The 17,259-nt window shown below is 34.0% G+C and overlaps 1 protein-coding gene across 1 annotated transcript; it reads right to left on the bottom strand.

Annotated features, from left to right (window-relative positions):
* Window positions 1-13,475: 13,475 nt before the first annotated feature.
* LOC135088442 (uncharacterized) lies at window positions 13,476-17,016 on the bottom strand. Its single transcript, XM_063983257.1, has 4 exons — window positions 16,773-17,016; window positions 16,095-16,266; window positions 15,456-15,603; window positions 13,476-14,855 (listed from the first exon to the last, which is right to left on the bottom strand). Exons 1-4 carry the CDS (start codon window positions 16,879-16,881, stop codon window positions 14,244-14,246), a joined length of 1,041 nt encoding a protein of 346 aa, XP_063839327.1. The 5' UTR covers window positions 16,882-17,016; the 3' UTR covers window positions 13,476-14,243.
* Window positions 17,017-17,259: the final 243 nt, after the last annotated feature.

Genomic DNA, 17,259 nt, shown 5'->3' on the forward strand with positions numbered 1-17,259 from the left:
TCAGTATGGGCATGTGTGGGAGTGCGCACACTACGCCGATTCGATTTGGCCGATTCTTCACCTTTTGTACCCTTTGCACCACCGGCCTGCACCACTGGTGGTGCAAAGGGTATTTTTTAATCCCCTTTACACCACCAATAGTGCCGCGCTACCATTAACTGTAAAACGATTATCTATAATTATAATTTATATAATATTATAAAGAGGAAATATTTGATTGTTTTTTTGTACTGAATAGGCTCCGAAACTACTGGAAAAATTTGACAACATATATTTCACTATTAAAACCCAAATAATTTTCTGAGTAACAAAAGCTATTAAATATTTTCAAAAGAGTTACTAAAATTATGTATTAAAGTACCAGGGCAACATAATCATAAAGGAGCTATATCAAATTCTTCTTGGTAGACCCGAGAAATAGACATGTATCATAAAATAGCTCCTTTATGGTTATGTTGCCCTGGTACTAATTATTCGTTGAATGTAGGCCCGGGGTATCGTGGGTCTGAAGTGAAATGTTTATAGGCACGTGTTAAGTTTTTCATATTATTTTATTCTGAAGTCATTCAAGTATTTGTGTCTTGTAGTCATCATTTCATGTTGATGAGGTGATGATGAAAGGTAAACAACTCCTAAACGCTGTTCCATGCATACAGCCACGCCTCACACATCATGTTATTAGGCTAAACACAAATATAAAAAACAAAACTGCTGAACATGACGCTTCAATTTCCCGCCAAGAATTCCCCTCAAAGTTTCAATGCGTTTATTGCACTGCAATAAATAAATAAAAACTTTTAGGTAGGTTTTGATTAATTTATAACATACAGTCTACTACTAGTTTTACAGTCGATGGTAGCACAGCACTATTTGTTGGTGGTGCAAAAGGGATTTAAAAATACCCTTTGCACCACCAGTGGTGCAGGCCGGTGGTGCAAAGGGTACAAAAGGGATTCTTCATACAATTTGAAATCGGGCACAACTATCGGCCAACTAAAACTAAAACTCGGGCAACTTATCAAGTAACAACTATCAACGGTGTGCGCCTACTCTCAATGTTCAATAATGTGCTTGACACATGGACCACTAGTATCCTTGTCTAGCTGATAAGCTCATATTGTAAACGACTGTTTCAGACCGGCCTAAGGCTTTGGTTATTGTGGAGCTCATTGTTCATAGTTCTCAGAGTTGTTTTATTTTTATGACAGTTTCAATGTGTTGTCAAAAAAATGAAGTAGACTGGTTTTTATGTATCAAATCTGTTAAAATGTAGGTACTTATGTTGTTAATGTAATTAAATGTTTATTACAGTTAAATATTAGATTTTATTTTATTTTTCACATAGAAATAAGTATAGTAAGTATTTTCCAGGGTTTAGACCAAGTGCTGCCCAGAATCAACAAAATATTAGTACGTTTTATTTTTCTTCAGGCCATACTATCTGTAAACCTAGTGTGCGTTACCGCAGCGCGGCAGCGGCATGGTGACGCGGATCAAGATGTGCACATATCGATGCCCCCAACCGGAATCGATATCCGAAATAAAAAAACATCCGTAACCGAAACCGATTCAAAACTCTCGGATAGTTTCGGATAAAGGAGGAGTCTAAATCTTAATATTTTTTAATATTTGTTACTTGTCTGGCATTCTCTGGCACCATCTAATATCCCCGCCTGTTTTACATTTATCATAGGTGAATACATTAGTGGCTATGTGTGTCGCGCAGCATCTTGCTATTCGAAAGTTCGATTGGTCGATTGTCGATTCATTCGATTATTTTTTTTCGAACAATCGCCCATCGCTAGTTGTTCCTATGCATTATAAGTAGAAACGTTTAAAAAGAGCCAACCAACGTCGGGTTTTGACTCTACGCTTTTTAGGGTTCCGTAGCCAAATGGCAAAAAACGGAACCCTTAAAGATTCGTTATGTCTGTCTGTCTGTCCGTATGTCACAGCCACTTTTTTCCGAAACTATAAGAGCTACACTGTTGAAACTTGGTATGTAGATAGATATACCTACGAGGGTGGTCTGAAAAGTTTCCGACCTAACATAGATACAAGATTTTTTTTCTTAAAATTTATTTTTATTTTTCTACATAGTCTCATCTACAGTAATTATTCGGCGCCAAAACTCGGATTTATTGCGCCTAAACTGCGCCAACAGAGCATTGGAAATGTTCATTCGAACACGTCGTTGGTCTGACGTTAGCAAACGCGGCACCCAACGCGCGGACAGCTTTCTCATGCCTAAATCTTGATTTAATATGTGACAAACACGTTCTTTGGACATTTTCATTGCCTCTGCTATCTCTCTCACTTTAATTCGGCGGTCGTCTAACACCATTTGGTGAACTTTAGCGATGTTATCGTCAGTAGTTACAGTTTTTGGACGTCCCGAACGTTCATCATCTCCCAAGCTCTTACGGCCACGTTTAAATTCGGCTGCCCAAAATTTTACTGTGGTAAATGACGGTGAAGAGTCCCCGTACACAGAATCTAACTCATCTTTGATTTGCGTAGGGGTATTCCCTTTCAAAAACAAATATTTTATGACAGCTCGATACTCGATTTTTTCCATTTTCACAAAAATACTCACATCGACTCACTCAAACGACTTTCAAATAAAAACCGCGCGTCAAAAATGGCTGAAACTTTGAAGTGTTGCTGTCAAAAGATGCACAATTACATTACCTGACTTTAATTGATGTGTGCTGCCATCTTCACGTTGAGGTCGGAAACTTTTCAGACCACCCTCGTATTATGTGTACTGCAAAAAAAAAATGAGTTTCAGTTCTGAGTATTCGGAAAAAAGTGTCTGTGACATACGGACGTACAGACAGACATGTCAATCTATAGGGGTTCCGTTTTTTGCCATTTGGCTACAGAACTTTAAAAAGCGTAGAGTTAGAACCCGACGTTGGCTCTTTTTAAACGTTTCCACTTATAATGCTTCAACCACACCATTGCGCCGGCGATGGCGATCTACACGCGTTGGTGTGGTTGAAACTTAAATTGTGTTCATATGAACGCTTATAAAGTACCTACTTGCTGCGGTGTGCGCGTATACTGATAAATTAAAATCCAAAATTATTAGCAATAGCCATTTGTGTTGCGAGAAGGCAAAAAAGGAAAAAAAAATCGTATTGGGTGGTAGGTACCAGGTATCCGTAACCGTAACCAAAACTTTCGGATATCCAAAATAAAAAAAATATCCGAAACCGTAACCGTAACCGATTCAAAAGTTTCAGATGTAGGTAGTTGAAATTGTTTTTTGTATAGCATTATATGTAAAGGCATAACAGCCTGATTTACCTTTATAATGCCATCTAGTATCAATTTTAATTTTTTTATTACTTTTTATTCGATGTAAAGTGATGATGAGCCATGAATGAATCCGCGTTGGACAACTATTGCAAATTGAATTCTAAAGCACAGATATCCGTAACCGTATCCATAACCGAAACTACATATCCATAACATCCCTAGTAGGTATATAGGTACATCCCCATAAATGAACAACGACATTTTATAAAGACAGTTTGTGTCGCTCTCTGAAGACTTGAGGCTTTATCCCGATAAGTTTTTTAACTATTTCCGAATGTCTATAAGCTAAATCGATGAGTTATTGGTAATCGTGATATTTTTTCCGCACAAGTGCCTCCCAGTCATACGATAATAATTTGTTTGTGGTAAAAGTTGTGATTTCGAATTATTTTAGGGAAAAAAAACGCTTGGTAATAATTAGATGTTTTGATGAGATATTTGCAGTAGAAAAAAAACACCTTGAATAAGTAATACAAAATGATTTTATTGAACTTTATATTAATTACAAAAATATATGCCTATGATAGTACAAATGTATGTGTGTGTAGGCTTAGCATACATATTGAAATAAGTTAATTCCATAGATACTAGAGGCGGTACAATTATATTTTACATACATGAAATAATAGTAAATAGAAAATAAAAAATAAATTTTGAGAATCTTTACAGACTTACTAATAAAAAAGTCCTTAAACAGTTGTTGATCAGAGCATCTAGTTTGTCACAAAGTCAAGCCTTTCAATCTTATCTTAAATCAAAATTAAAATATTTACGTTAGTTACATACATAAACACAAACGATAGAAGGAAATAATTAGGTTTTTAATGCAGAGCAAGGCAGGTTATAATCACTTTATTTAAAGATTTATTTATGAATATAATAAAAAATAATTTATGATAGACGGTAGTAGCACCATAGTCCCGCGATATTAAAAATTTGCTGAATAATTATTTTATCCAGTAAACAGTTTAAGCAATATAACACAAGACACCACTACCTAGTGACTATAATATTATTATAAACAAATAGCATTCAACTTGGCTAAAAATCTGTAAGTAATGGATAAGTTTAACATTTAAATTAAATATCACAAACACATGATACATTGTCTTTTATAAATATGTATTACAAACATATTTCGCCACCTGACTAGAGTGCAATGTTAATTAAACAAAAATTAGCTATTTTAACGTTCTACGAAAATTAAATATACCTATACCTATTAGTACATATTTTGAGTATAAAAAACTTTCGTTAACTTTGGAAATCTAATATTATAAATATTAATTTGTTCAGCTATATCTTCGCCCAGCGTAAATTAGCTAACTTATTAGTTAACCCAATTGAAAAGGGCTTGTGATGCGGAAAATAAAATGTGTATCAGAATTAACGCAAAACGTCTGTGGGACGCCACTATCACAAAATAGTAATATGTAATATAAATACTTACAAACCGCTATAATATTAATAAAATCAAAATATAACATGGACGTATTAAAATACTCTGTTCATTATTTTAACTAAAATTATTATAAAATTCACACTGAACGATTTGTCAGAAGTAGTTTGCGTTAGTGCTGCACTCTGACGGAAAAACCAAGCAGTACATTTAACGAAATAACCTAAAGTTGCGTCGTTGATAATTCATTCAATCGGTCTGTCTTGTATAGGAGAAAAAAACAGATTTTAGTTTTTACAACAATAATTTGTATGTACAGAAAATTTAATATGCGATAAATTCAGTACTACATTTTATTTTCCCAAGTTGAGCAATTTCTTTCACATACGAGGGTAGGTCAAAAAGTTCGCGGAACGGGGGGTATGGAGGGGGAAATGATAACTTTTTTCTACCGGCATTAGTAGTCACACTCATCAAAAGCATAAATACGAAGTTTCATTAAAATCGGATCATTATTCACTGAAATACAATTCAATAAGCAAGTCAATCCGGAAAAAAAACGCAACACTGAGAAAATTTACTTTCGCGCAGTCATTAAGTTCCTGATTAAGCTAGGAAAACTTCTTCAAACTATTTCGAAAGATATTTTTTTTGTTTATAGGGACTCTTGCCTTGGTAAAACCATAATTTGCAAGCGGCAAAACCTTTTTTATCAAAGCCGAGACTCAATTGAAGATGAGCGGAGCCGGGGCGGCCTGTCGAGGCAAACACGACAGAAAACGTCAATGAACTCGAACATCTCACATTGGGAGATGCTGTTTAAAAAAGAAACAGCTTGCAGAATAACTTAAGTGTCAACTATGACCATTTATAGCATTCTGCACGACCATATTGGCGTATTAGAGGTTCCACAAGGTGGATGTCGAGATTGCTAACGCCACACCAGAAGCACAGTGAGTTGAGTGTTGTCGTCAGTTTTTGATTATCTGTAGAGACAATAAGGACAAAGTTTTGGACCGAATTGAGACTGATGATGAAATTTAGGTTTATAATATTATGAGTTTGAACTCAAAAAAGATTCTATACAGTGGCACAAACTGGCACACCACCATCAAGAAGTTCGAGGTGTCCTCTTCGGTTGAAAAAATCATAACCGCTGTCTTCAGGGATACTGAAGAAAACCTGTTGATTGACTACAAATGAAAAAAAATCATTACAACAGGAGATAAGGTAAGTGCCCCCTACTTCGGTATATTAAGGCTCTTACGACTTTAACATTTTATTTAAAAATAACCAAGCATGATATCAGTATGAAAGCTTTTGTATGCTAAAGTTTGGTCTTTTGACAGTAAGTTAATACATAATTTATAGTTATATAGTTTGAACTTTTTTTTATATTAATTGTTCTGCGGACCTCTTGTTTGGATCCTGTTTCGTGACAAAATTTTGCTCTGTTTCTAAGTTCGTGAACTCATGTCCCCTATTTCGGAATAAGGTTTTATGCATCCAGTTAGGATATTTTAATAATGATTAAGGGTTCAATAAATTTAAAAACGATAATAAAAATTTAGAATAAAATAATTATGTGAAATTGACGATATTACTTACCTGAAATATTCATAAGAAATAATGTGAGTCTAGTATAATATTTTGAATTCTAACAATATGTGAAAATATTTATATAACCATTAGAAATGTAGGGGGGGGGGGGGGGAACTTAACCCCCCCGCCCCCCTTCGTACCAATAAAATTTGTTATTTCTAGCGATATGTGAAAATATTTATATGTATAACCATTAGAAATGTGGGGGGGACTTCGTAGCCATAAAATTTTAATGTTATTTGTAACCCCCCCCCCTTCTCCCCATAATCCCACCCCTGGAGCTGTTTCAAGTGAGGGTAGCCCCCCCCCCCTGAAAATAACCCCAGATACGCCAATGACTCATAATAAAAAGTAAGTAATTAATTAATTTCTTAGGTAGGTAAGTATTAAAAACTAAAAAATATGTCGATTTCTTTGATGGTATGTGTCATAAAAGTACCATATATTTATATATCACGAACTTGGAAAAAAGTAACAATAATACGGTTTCTTGTTTCGTAATACTGATTATTCCAAATTCCCCAAGTAAAATTCATGGATTATTGTCAAAATGTGTCAATTAACTATTATCTATCCCATATACAATACAAATAAACAAAGATAAATAAAACAAATCGATATAAAACCAAAATTATGCTGGTACTACTTATGCTAATTTATCTTAAAATTGGTTATATATGTGAACTTCAAACTCGTGTCATATAAATTCTTGTGAACGAAACATATACCGAATTTAGGTCATGAGAAACTTAAATAAATGCATTATTTGTTTCATAACTTACATTTAAATTATCATAAATAATTATTTAAAAACCAAGCATCAAAATGTTATCCATAATATCCTTGAATCGGTAGTGTCACGAAATAGGGGACACCCGAAAAATAATATGTACCCTATTTCGTGAGTCAATTAATCGCAATTTTAAAGGAATTCAACGTTTTCATATAACTTTTTTCTAAGCCAAATCAATTGTCAAGGAACACATGAAACCACTATTACAAGTTTTATTTAAATGGACGTTCCTTCGCCTTTTTATAAGCTTAAGAAGTTGGAGCGCTAACCTTACGGTGAGAGCAACCTTTGCAAGCCGCACGGCTGTTTTTGGCTCTCTGAGAGTTTGAAGCTTCGTATTGCTCTCATTTTTGGCGCCACAATGTTGGTACTTGGTTTTTTAGATAGCTTAAATAATAGAGTTTTTGTAGTAATGAAGAATTTTTATAAATAATATTCCATTTGCTTATTATTTGAGCTAGAAAAAAAACTTACGAACTTACGTACTATCACGAACTAGTAGCCGTTTACCTTAACTACGCTTCACTTTAAGAAAGGTTTCGAGATGCTGTGAGGGTAATAAATCAAGTGTACTGTTTTTACACGACGCTGCAGCTGCGCCCGTGCGCAAGGTGCAAGTTGCGGTGGCTGTTGTGCAAAGGGTGGGCTTCAAAATCCTGTAAAATCCTTTCTGTGACCCAGATTAAGCCCTCAGCTATTATTACAATGTTTTTTAAATGAAGAAAAAGCTTAGAGGGAAGAAATTTTCTAGTGACAATGAAGTGAAGTGTTAGTCCAGTCAATAAAGCATTATACAGGGTGTTAGGTAAATGGGTATATGAGCCGACACTAGCCCATGTTAACATGGTCATATAAATGGTATGGTGAAGTCAGAAAATTGCTATCTTCATTTTAATTATTTTAATTTTCATACAAATCGGATTTTATAAAATTTATATTGTATGAAAATTTAAAAAAATAATATGATGATATCAATTTTCTGACTTCACCATACCATTTATATGCCCATGTTAACATGGGCTAGTGTCGGCTCATATACCCATTTACTTAACACCCTGTATAGATGGAAATCTGAGGAACACAATTTCTGACTTCAGGACTTTATTTAGACTAGTTAGGAGGTGAACATAGCAAAAATCCCCGCCCTTAGCCCTTGAGCCGGTGGGGCGAGGGGGGTTTAAAAGTACCACTTTTCGGTTTTTCGCTTAATCCTCGGAAACTATGCGTCCTAGTGACATGGCTACTATGAACCAAAAAAAGCTTATTCAATTTGCTACAGGTGAGATAGTCAAGTTTTTCTATATCTTGTATACAGTGTGAGTCACGTTAAAGTGTACAAATGAAAATAGGTGAAACTAGACCTATTTTTATCGACAAAAAAGGGGTCAAAATTTTTTTGACATTTTTTTTAATTTTTATATAATTTTTATTCTTCCAATCTCTTCTTGTAAAGAAAACGTAATAACTTTTAAACTAAGAGGTATATCCTGATAAAATAAAAACAGTAATAATGCTAAATGCAATACTAAAAAAATACATAAAATACTCAGAAAATGGCAACAAATAATTAAAAAATGATACATTTTGAGAAAAATCTGCATTTTAACGTGTTTTTTTGGTTATTTGATAAATTTATCCAAATAATGCCCCCATAGCAGGTGGTTTTTATTACTTTGTGTTATTCTTTATCGTATTACCTTTGTAAAACCAAAAATCGCATGTCTCTATCCCTATCACAACGTTTGCAATGATCGTTTGAACTAAGCCTCTCCGGGCGCGCCATTCAACGCTTCGTTAACAACGAAACTGAAAGAGGCTCTAGATTTGTAATTTTGATAATAACAAGTTAGATTTCAAATAAAAACAAAAAATTTCGAAGTACAATAAGCATTTTAGTTAAAATTAAAATTGTCTCTACCTGTAGCGGAGAATAATGTGGTGACAGGCCTTTGTTCAAACGATCATAGCAAATGTTGTGATAAGGATAGAGACATGCAATTTTTGGTTTTACAAAAGTAATAAGATAGAGAATAATACAAAGCAATAAAAACCACCTGTTATAGGGGCATTTTTTGGAGGAATTGATCAAATAACCAAAAAACACGAATTTAAAAGCAGAATTTTTTCAAAAAGTATAATTTTTTATTATTTGTTGGCACATTCTGGGTATTTTATGTATTTTATTAGTATCACCTGTTATTTAGCATTATTACTGTTTTTATTTTATCAGGATATACCTATTAGTTTAAAAGTTATTACGTTTTCTTTACGAGAAGTAATTGAGAAAAAAAAATCTATAAAAAATTTAAAAAAAATCTCAAAAAATTTTTGACCTCTTTTTTGACGATAAAAATAGGTCTAGTTTCACATATTTTCATATGTGCACTTTTTCGTGACTCACACTGTAGTTTTCGCGGCATCTGCTCTAGAAGGTGTGTAATATTGGAAATTTTATTTTTGTCTTACATGTTCCCATCAGGAGAAAATCGACTAAATCAACATTGAGCAAACATTATAGACATGCGGGAGCATGTTAAGCCTAGTTCCAGGGAGGGGACTGCACCGTGCTTATATTTAGACGAACCACTTGGAGCCACTTTTGACTCCTCATCACTCAAAAACTACTGTTCATTAACACTTCAAATTTGGCTCATGTGTTGAGACTTGCAAGATAAACATTAACTTTCAGTATGGGACGAAAAAAAAAATAAGCCGTCAGTAAAAAGTTATGACTGTATGAAAAATTGTAGTAGTTTACGCGCTAATCTCAGGAACTATTGATCCGATTTGAATAATGTTATGGATAGCCCATTTATCAAGGATGGTTTTAGGTTATACAGTGTGAGTCACGTTAAAGAGTACATATGAAAATAGATGAAACTAGACTTATTTTTATCGACAAAAAGAGGTCAAAAAGGATAGTGCCAGGGTCTGGACCAAGTGCTGCCCAGAATCAACCCATAGTGCATTTTGTTCCTCAGGCCAATACTAATGTGTAAACCGAAGCGCACTGCAATCTATCCCTGGAGTTAAGAGAAAAAAAGAGTTTTGTTTTGAAATATTTACATACAAAATATCATCGACATATACGTACTACGCATAAGATTTCGTGATTTTGGCATTAAATAACACTCGCTATGTTGAATTTAACCATACTGCATCCGTATGCCTTACTTTAGTGCGACTTAGACATTCTTTATTAGCGATCTAGCGCTGTTGCAATAGTTTGGTTAGTTGACAGAAATCATTATAATTTCCAAAATGAAGCAAGAAGTTTTAGTTTTCTATCCTTGCGAAAAATCAATTTATTGGTGTATTACAATCGATTATTGAAGTTATTGTAAGCTAAAACTTCTTAATTCGACTTCTTAAATTAATTTCAGTCAGGGATAGAGACATGCGATTTTTGGTTTTACAAAGATAATACGATAGAAAATAATACAAAGTAATAAAAACCACCTGTTATAGGGGCATTTTTTGGAGAAATTTATCAAATAACCAAAAAAACACGAATTTAAAAGCAGATTTTTTTTCAAAAAGTATCATTTTTTATTATTTGTTGGCCTTTTTTGTGTATTTTAAGTTTTTTTTTTGTATTGCCTGTTATTTAGCATTATTACTGTTTTTATTTTATCAGGATATAACGCTTAGTTTAAAAGTTATTACGTTTTATTTACAATAAGTAATTGGAAGAAAAAAAAATTTATAAAAAATTTAAAAAAAATCTCAAAAAATTTTTGACCTCTTTTTTGTCGATAAAAATAGGTCTAGTTTCATCTATTTTCATATGTACACTTTAACGCGACTCACACTGTATAACATCACCCTACAATACAACCAATAGGGGCGGAGCAGTAAAGACAAATGTTGTAAAAATAGGAAATATTATTCAAACTATTTTCACGCGTACAAAGTCGTAGGAACAGCTAGTATAATATATTATGTATAATATAATTCATCTATAACCCCGCGCCAGTTGGAAATAAGACTATGTTTACCCCTTTATGAAAGGGCCTTTCATATTATTCCAAGTATTCCAATATTGTTGTCTTTCTTTTGAGCTTATTTTTTTTTCTTTTAGCGAGAACCTAACACGGCACACTAAGCGACATGCATGACATAACATGCATAGATTAGTCAAAAATGTGCGATGTATAGAAAGATAGAATTATATAAAGAACATTTTTCGAATGAAAAGGTAAAAAACATGACTTTTTACTGACAGCATATTTTTGATTGCGGTTTGGTTATAATGAATTAGTATTTAGTAGACTATTTTACTACATAGGTCTCGTTAGTGGTGGACATTTGGACCACACTCCATACATTTTTGGTCATTGTCCTTTGAAGTGTTAATGCACAGTAGTTACTCTTAGTGATGAGGAGTCAAAATTGTTTCCAAGTGGTTCGTCTAAATATACGCACGGTGCAGTCCCCTCCCTGGAACTAGGCTTAACATGCTCCCGCATGTCTATAATGTTTGCTCAATGTTGATTTAGTCGATTTTCTCCTGATGGGAACATGTAAAACAAAAATAAAATTTCCAATATTACACACCTTCTAGAGCAGATGCCGCGAAAACTATACAAGACTAGCTTTTGCCCGCGGTTTCACCCGCGTGAAATTTAGTATGTCACAGATCGTCATAAATTATAGCCTATAAATGTTAATCTGGGTTATAAACAGTAATACTGTAAAGTTTCAACAAAATCCGTTCAGTCGTTTTTGCGTGAAAGAGTAACAAACATCCAGACATCCAAACATCCAGACATCATGACATCTAAACTTTCGCATTTATAATATTAGTAGGATATAGAAAAAATTGACTATCTCACCTGTAGCAAATTGAATAAGCTTTTTTTGGTTCATAATAGCCATGTCACTACGACGCATAGTTTCCGAGGATTAAGCGAAAAACCGAAAAGTGGTACCTTTAATTAAACCCCCCTCTCCCCGCCGCACTGTGAACCAAAAGGCCAATCTAGCTGGACAAAATTATTTAAGGCTTGGAATAGGTACTAAACGTCTTAAAAGCTCTTACTTTGATATAATATGTTAAAAAAAATGAACAGAAAGCTTTTAATAATGATAAAACAAAAAACCAGCATAAGCTGGTTTTATTTATTTAACATTTTGTACGTGTATGGAGGTCTAGTTAAACTGGACTTGTTTATGGTAAATTATTGTTTTTTTATACTGGTGCTTGATATTTTAACATCTTTGCATTAGTTCTGTAAAAGTACTAAGGTATAATGCTAAACCTAAGCCTAAGTACTTTTAAAGATGGCTTTCTATACTGAAAATTAAAAAAGCTGAAGACGCTGAGCTGTTTGTTTGGCTTTAAACGCGCTAATTTCAGGAACTAAGCTACAGCCCGATTTGAAAAATTATTTTTGTATTGGATAGCTCATTTATCAAGAAAGGCATTAGTCGATATAACACCCTACAGCCAATAGGGATGGAGCAGTAAAGAATAATTTTGCAAAAACGGGAAGTATTATTCAAACTATTTTTACGCATACAAAGACGCGAGCACAGCTAGTTAATAAATAATGGAAATTAAATAAAACTATAACAGTACCTGGCCGGCCATTACCAAATCGTCAGTAGGTACTTCAGGACTTAAATAAATCGTCAGTTCGTTGCGTCTTCCTTTTGTTTTGAACGCGGCTTGGACGAAGTCAATCTTTGGGCGACCAGAACTTGAAGTACCTACTACATTGACTTTCTGAAGATGACGTAGATGGATGCAAAATACGTGTATCAATTTGAAGTTTTCACCATTCAGCCATTCAACACCAATCGGCCTTGTCACAAAATCGTCCCGAATTTTACCAAACTGAACTCATTTTTCGCCTAATTTTGAGCTAATCTGACTAAATTCTCTATAATGTTTCTTAAACAACACTCCATAACCTCTTTTTAGTCTTATCTAGCTAAAAAATAATCGAATAGTCCTGAAATTGTATTGTTTTTGTGTGTTTTAACCATTCGTAATAAAACGCGCTTCGGGTCACCGCCACTACGTTTTCTGCAAAAAAATCAAAGTTGTGCTTCAGTGTGCTGTCTACAACCTACTATTTTTTGAAGCTCACATATGTGGCTACTTCATATAAAAAATCCAGCCCGGGGACATGAGGGGACATGTAGTTCCTGGTCTCGCAAATACAGAAAAACGTGAAAAAATACCAATTTTCATTTTATTTCTACATGTATCTTAATTAGTTAATAGGCTTTAGGAATATTTTTTTGGTTTAATATGTAATACGTACCTTCTACTTTACGATCCATAACAAAAAATTTCACAATTGTATTAGAATTAATCAGGAGACACTGATATATCAACCCCAACAAGAAAGTGAATAATTTGATCGTAAAATACTCACTTGTTCAAGTTCGTCTTAAAATTACTAAATTATCAGAGGATAGTTGCTAAAAATAATGACTGAATCGTTACCTATGGTTATTAAGCTATCGTTTTTGCTAAACGAATGTAAGATATGCGATGACCCTTTTTGTCCAGCTAGATTGGGCTTTTGGTTCATAGTGCGCCGGCTCTAGGGCTAAGGGCGGGGACTTTTGCTATGTTCACCTCCTAACTAGTCTAAAATAATAAAGTCCTGAAGTCAGAAATTGTGTTCCTCGGATTTCTCTCTACACCGTCGTTAAAGCATTCATTGACTGGACTATGTGCAATTTTGGCCTATTTTGACGATGTTTACGAAATATTTTCTTTCGAAGGTACCAATTATTGAAATGATAAATTTAATAATTGTATTATGCTAAAGAAAGAATAAATTAAAAACCAAAAATAATTGTGAGTTAAATTCATAAAATTTCTTACTCCTCGTTTTACCCGTCATTCCGCGAACTTTTTGACCTACCCTCGTACATACAGGCATTTACACATCATGCCCACTAGACATGAAAAAATACAAAGTAACATAATGAATATGGTGAATAATTGCATGATGTATTGAGCATACAGTACAAATATCCTTTGTAAACAGTACAATATTATCTCTAATATTACACGATATAACCTTATTAAAAATATTGAGGCAAGTGTGTTCCACATAGATGTATCAGCAGGTGGGATAAACATTATTTTTATAAATTTCTACTTTAAAACTTAATAAGATCTTCACTAGTGTCTTGGGATTGACTAGTGTTCGCTATATTTTGAGTAATATGAACATCTGATGTTTTAGGAGACATTTTTCTTCTAGGGGGAATGGGAGCTTCATCTAAGATACCGGTAGAACCCAAAAGTTTGCCTTGTTCTTTAAGTAATTTTAGATCACAATTTATTTCGGCTCGTCTAGTGGACGGTGACAATTTCTTTCTAACGGGTGGACTCGGCGCCGCTCGCGAATATGCCGGCCGGTTGTCAAAAATGGATATATCAATTTCATTCGCGTTGCCCGTAAACAAGGCTGCCGTTTTACTTCTTTCTAGTGCAAAACTATTACTCGGTACATCTTCCTTCACTTCATTGTTCGATTTAAGATAATCGTCAGTATAGAACGTGGTCTTTTTCGAGTACTCTGCTTTAAAATGCTTGTGCGCTTGAACATCCGATTTGCTCCTCTCAAGGGTGAAAGCACCATTTGTGTGAAGATGGCAGCTGAAGGAGTTCGAGACGGTATTGACCGTGCAGGCCGGCGTGGTGGAGAAGGGCACGGCCGGCGCCCACAAACACGCGCCCTCGTTTCTAGGTACCAGCAGAAGTGGGTCCTATCAAAATTTAATTAAAAATCAAAAGAAACCATTTGAATGTGAAAGTTAAAATAGAAATAGTGACGACATAATATTTAGTGAAATAAATTTACATTCACATTATATCATATACATCAATTAGTCTTAAAAAACTCATAAAACTCATTTATTTTTGCAAATAGGCTTTTAAAAAGCACTTTTACACGTCCCAATATTAACCCTACCACTGCTTCGGGACAATAAATGGGCCAGTGCTGAGAACAGCGCAAGAAACTCAGTCACTATTGTCAGCCTCCTTTTCAAGGGATTACAGTCTTTAAAATATATAAATTATAGTCATAAGTATTGATGCGAGCTAGGTAGTTTAACATTCCAAACATTTTTATCTTTTATTTTAATTTATATAATCATCAACTTTATAGTAGCCCTTTTTCATTAAGGCAAAAGTAAGTAATAATCCTCGTCTCTCCAGTAGATGCAAATTTTATTTAATTATGTTTTTAAAGAAAGTATTCAAAATAAAAATTATTTTAACAAATTACTTTTTTACTCCGTAAATCTTGAAATGTTTATTGGTATCATTGATAAATAATCAAAGAAAGTAATAAAGGCACTCACCTTGCCAGTTATGGAAAATATTTTTGATTGCAGTGTATGTAATCTACTTCGTAAATATTCATAGGAGCATTCTCTTAACTTTATGACCCATTGGACTACATTGTCTTCTGCACGTGCAGCGAAAACATGACGTTTTTCTGGTTCATCTCTGAAAACATTTAAATATCACTATACACTTACACCTCACAAAAATAACACCATTATATTTTCATATGCTCACTTCTACAGTACACAGTGCACGTATCACTCACTTACTGTAACAAATCTTTACTCATGGAAAAATCAAGTACTAGTTAAATATTATGTATTATTGATAGTTAATATCTAAATATAACTCAAAGCTGACTGACTGACTGACATAGTGATCTAGTACAGCCCAACCAGGGCTGGACGGATCGGGCTGAAATTTGGCATGCAGGTAGATGTTGTTACATAGGATGCCTAAGAAAGGATTTTACGAAACTCCACCCCTAAGGGGGTAAAACGGGATCCACGCGTAAGTAGTGGACGGCTGCTAGTTTAGTTATTATTATTGAACACAATGTTTACTCACTAGTTATCAAATTATCCTTCAACACTATTAAACAAAAAGAGATCAATAGTATGTGATAAATAATAAAACAGTCTATTGGCACTTACATAAATGATATAGAAAACGAAAAAGGTATGCTTTGTCCATGCTCCATTTGTATTGATGAATTCTCCAGCACAAATATTCCAGCTGGATTTTTTGTATCAAATTTACCCATCTCACTTATCTTGAAATAAAAAAGGTAATTGTTGATAAGTCGAAACCATCTCTCTTTAAAAACTGTAATTAGTAAGAAATAAGAAATGTTTATTCAGTATCATCGACAAGACACTTAACTTACAACAATACTTTAAACCAAGGCTGCTCAACCCCAGGCCCGCGGGCCACACTGTGGAATTTTAAGTGACCCGCGCAAGTATGGTTGATCTTAATAATTGAGTTTTTTATTTCGCTTGTCCGGAGAGTTACTGAAATAAGAAATGTAAGCGACCCATCGTTAACGACTGAATCCACCATTTGGCCAGACTCTTCAAAAGGTTGAGCAGCCTTGCTTTAAACCATAAAATTTCAATGAAAATGTGTAGATAACCAGGTGTACTACCTATTGTACACAAATCAATATATTGTGAAATGTATTAGTAATCATTGGAATTAAGGAAAATAAATACTAGTAGTGAAAGACTGCACTATTTCAGATAGCAAAAAAGCAAATTATTCAAAGGATATCAAAAAAAAATTTTTATTGTAAATTGCAAATTTATAAACTTTGTTGATAAATTATTTACCTGCTTGACTGCGGTACCCTCCATTAGTAATTTTTTTATAGTTTAATCTTCCTTCTATGATGCAGGGCTGATCGCTTAGATGGGCGAGTTCACGAATATTGCATTTCATTATTGTAGCTTTGTTAATTAAACTATTTTTAATTAAAACAGGATAGTAAACGTAGTGATTTTGTGATTATGAAGACTCATCGAATAAACATGAGATCTAATAATTGAATCCAATCTTCTAAAAATAAACAGAAAAATGAACAGCAGACAATTGTGTCAATGTCATTAGAATCAATCAGAATTGGTTGTCATTTGTCAATTGCTGTAATCAAAGAGCATCTAAATAGTATAAAGTTGTCCAGCACTGAACGTGACCAAACCATCCCAGCAATAACATAGCCAGGGGGCGCTACTATCAATTTTGAAGTATTAGTTCTGATTGCCTATTTTTTCCACATTTAATACATTGATTGCAACGCAACTGGATAAAAATCTGCTG

Source organism: Ostrinia nubilalis, chromosome 1 (assembly GCF_963855985.1).
Source record: "Ostrinia nubilalis chromosome 1, ilOstNubi1.1, whole genome shotgun sequence".
NCBI classification, from domain to species: domain Eukaryota; kingdom Metazoa; phylum Arthropoda; class Insecta; order Lepidoptera; family Crambidae; genus Ostrinia; species Ostrinia nubilalis.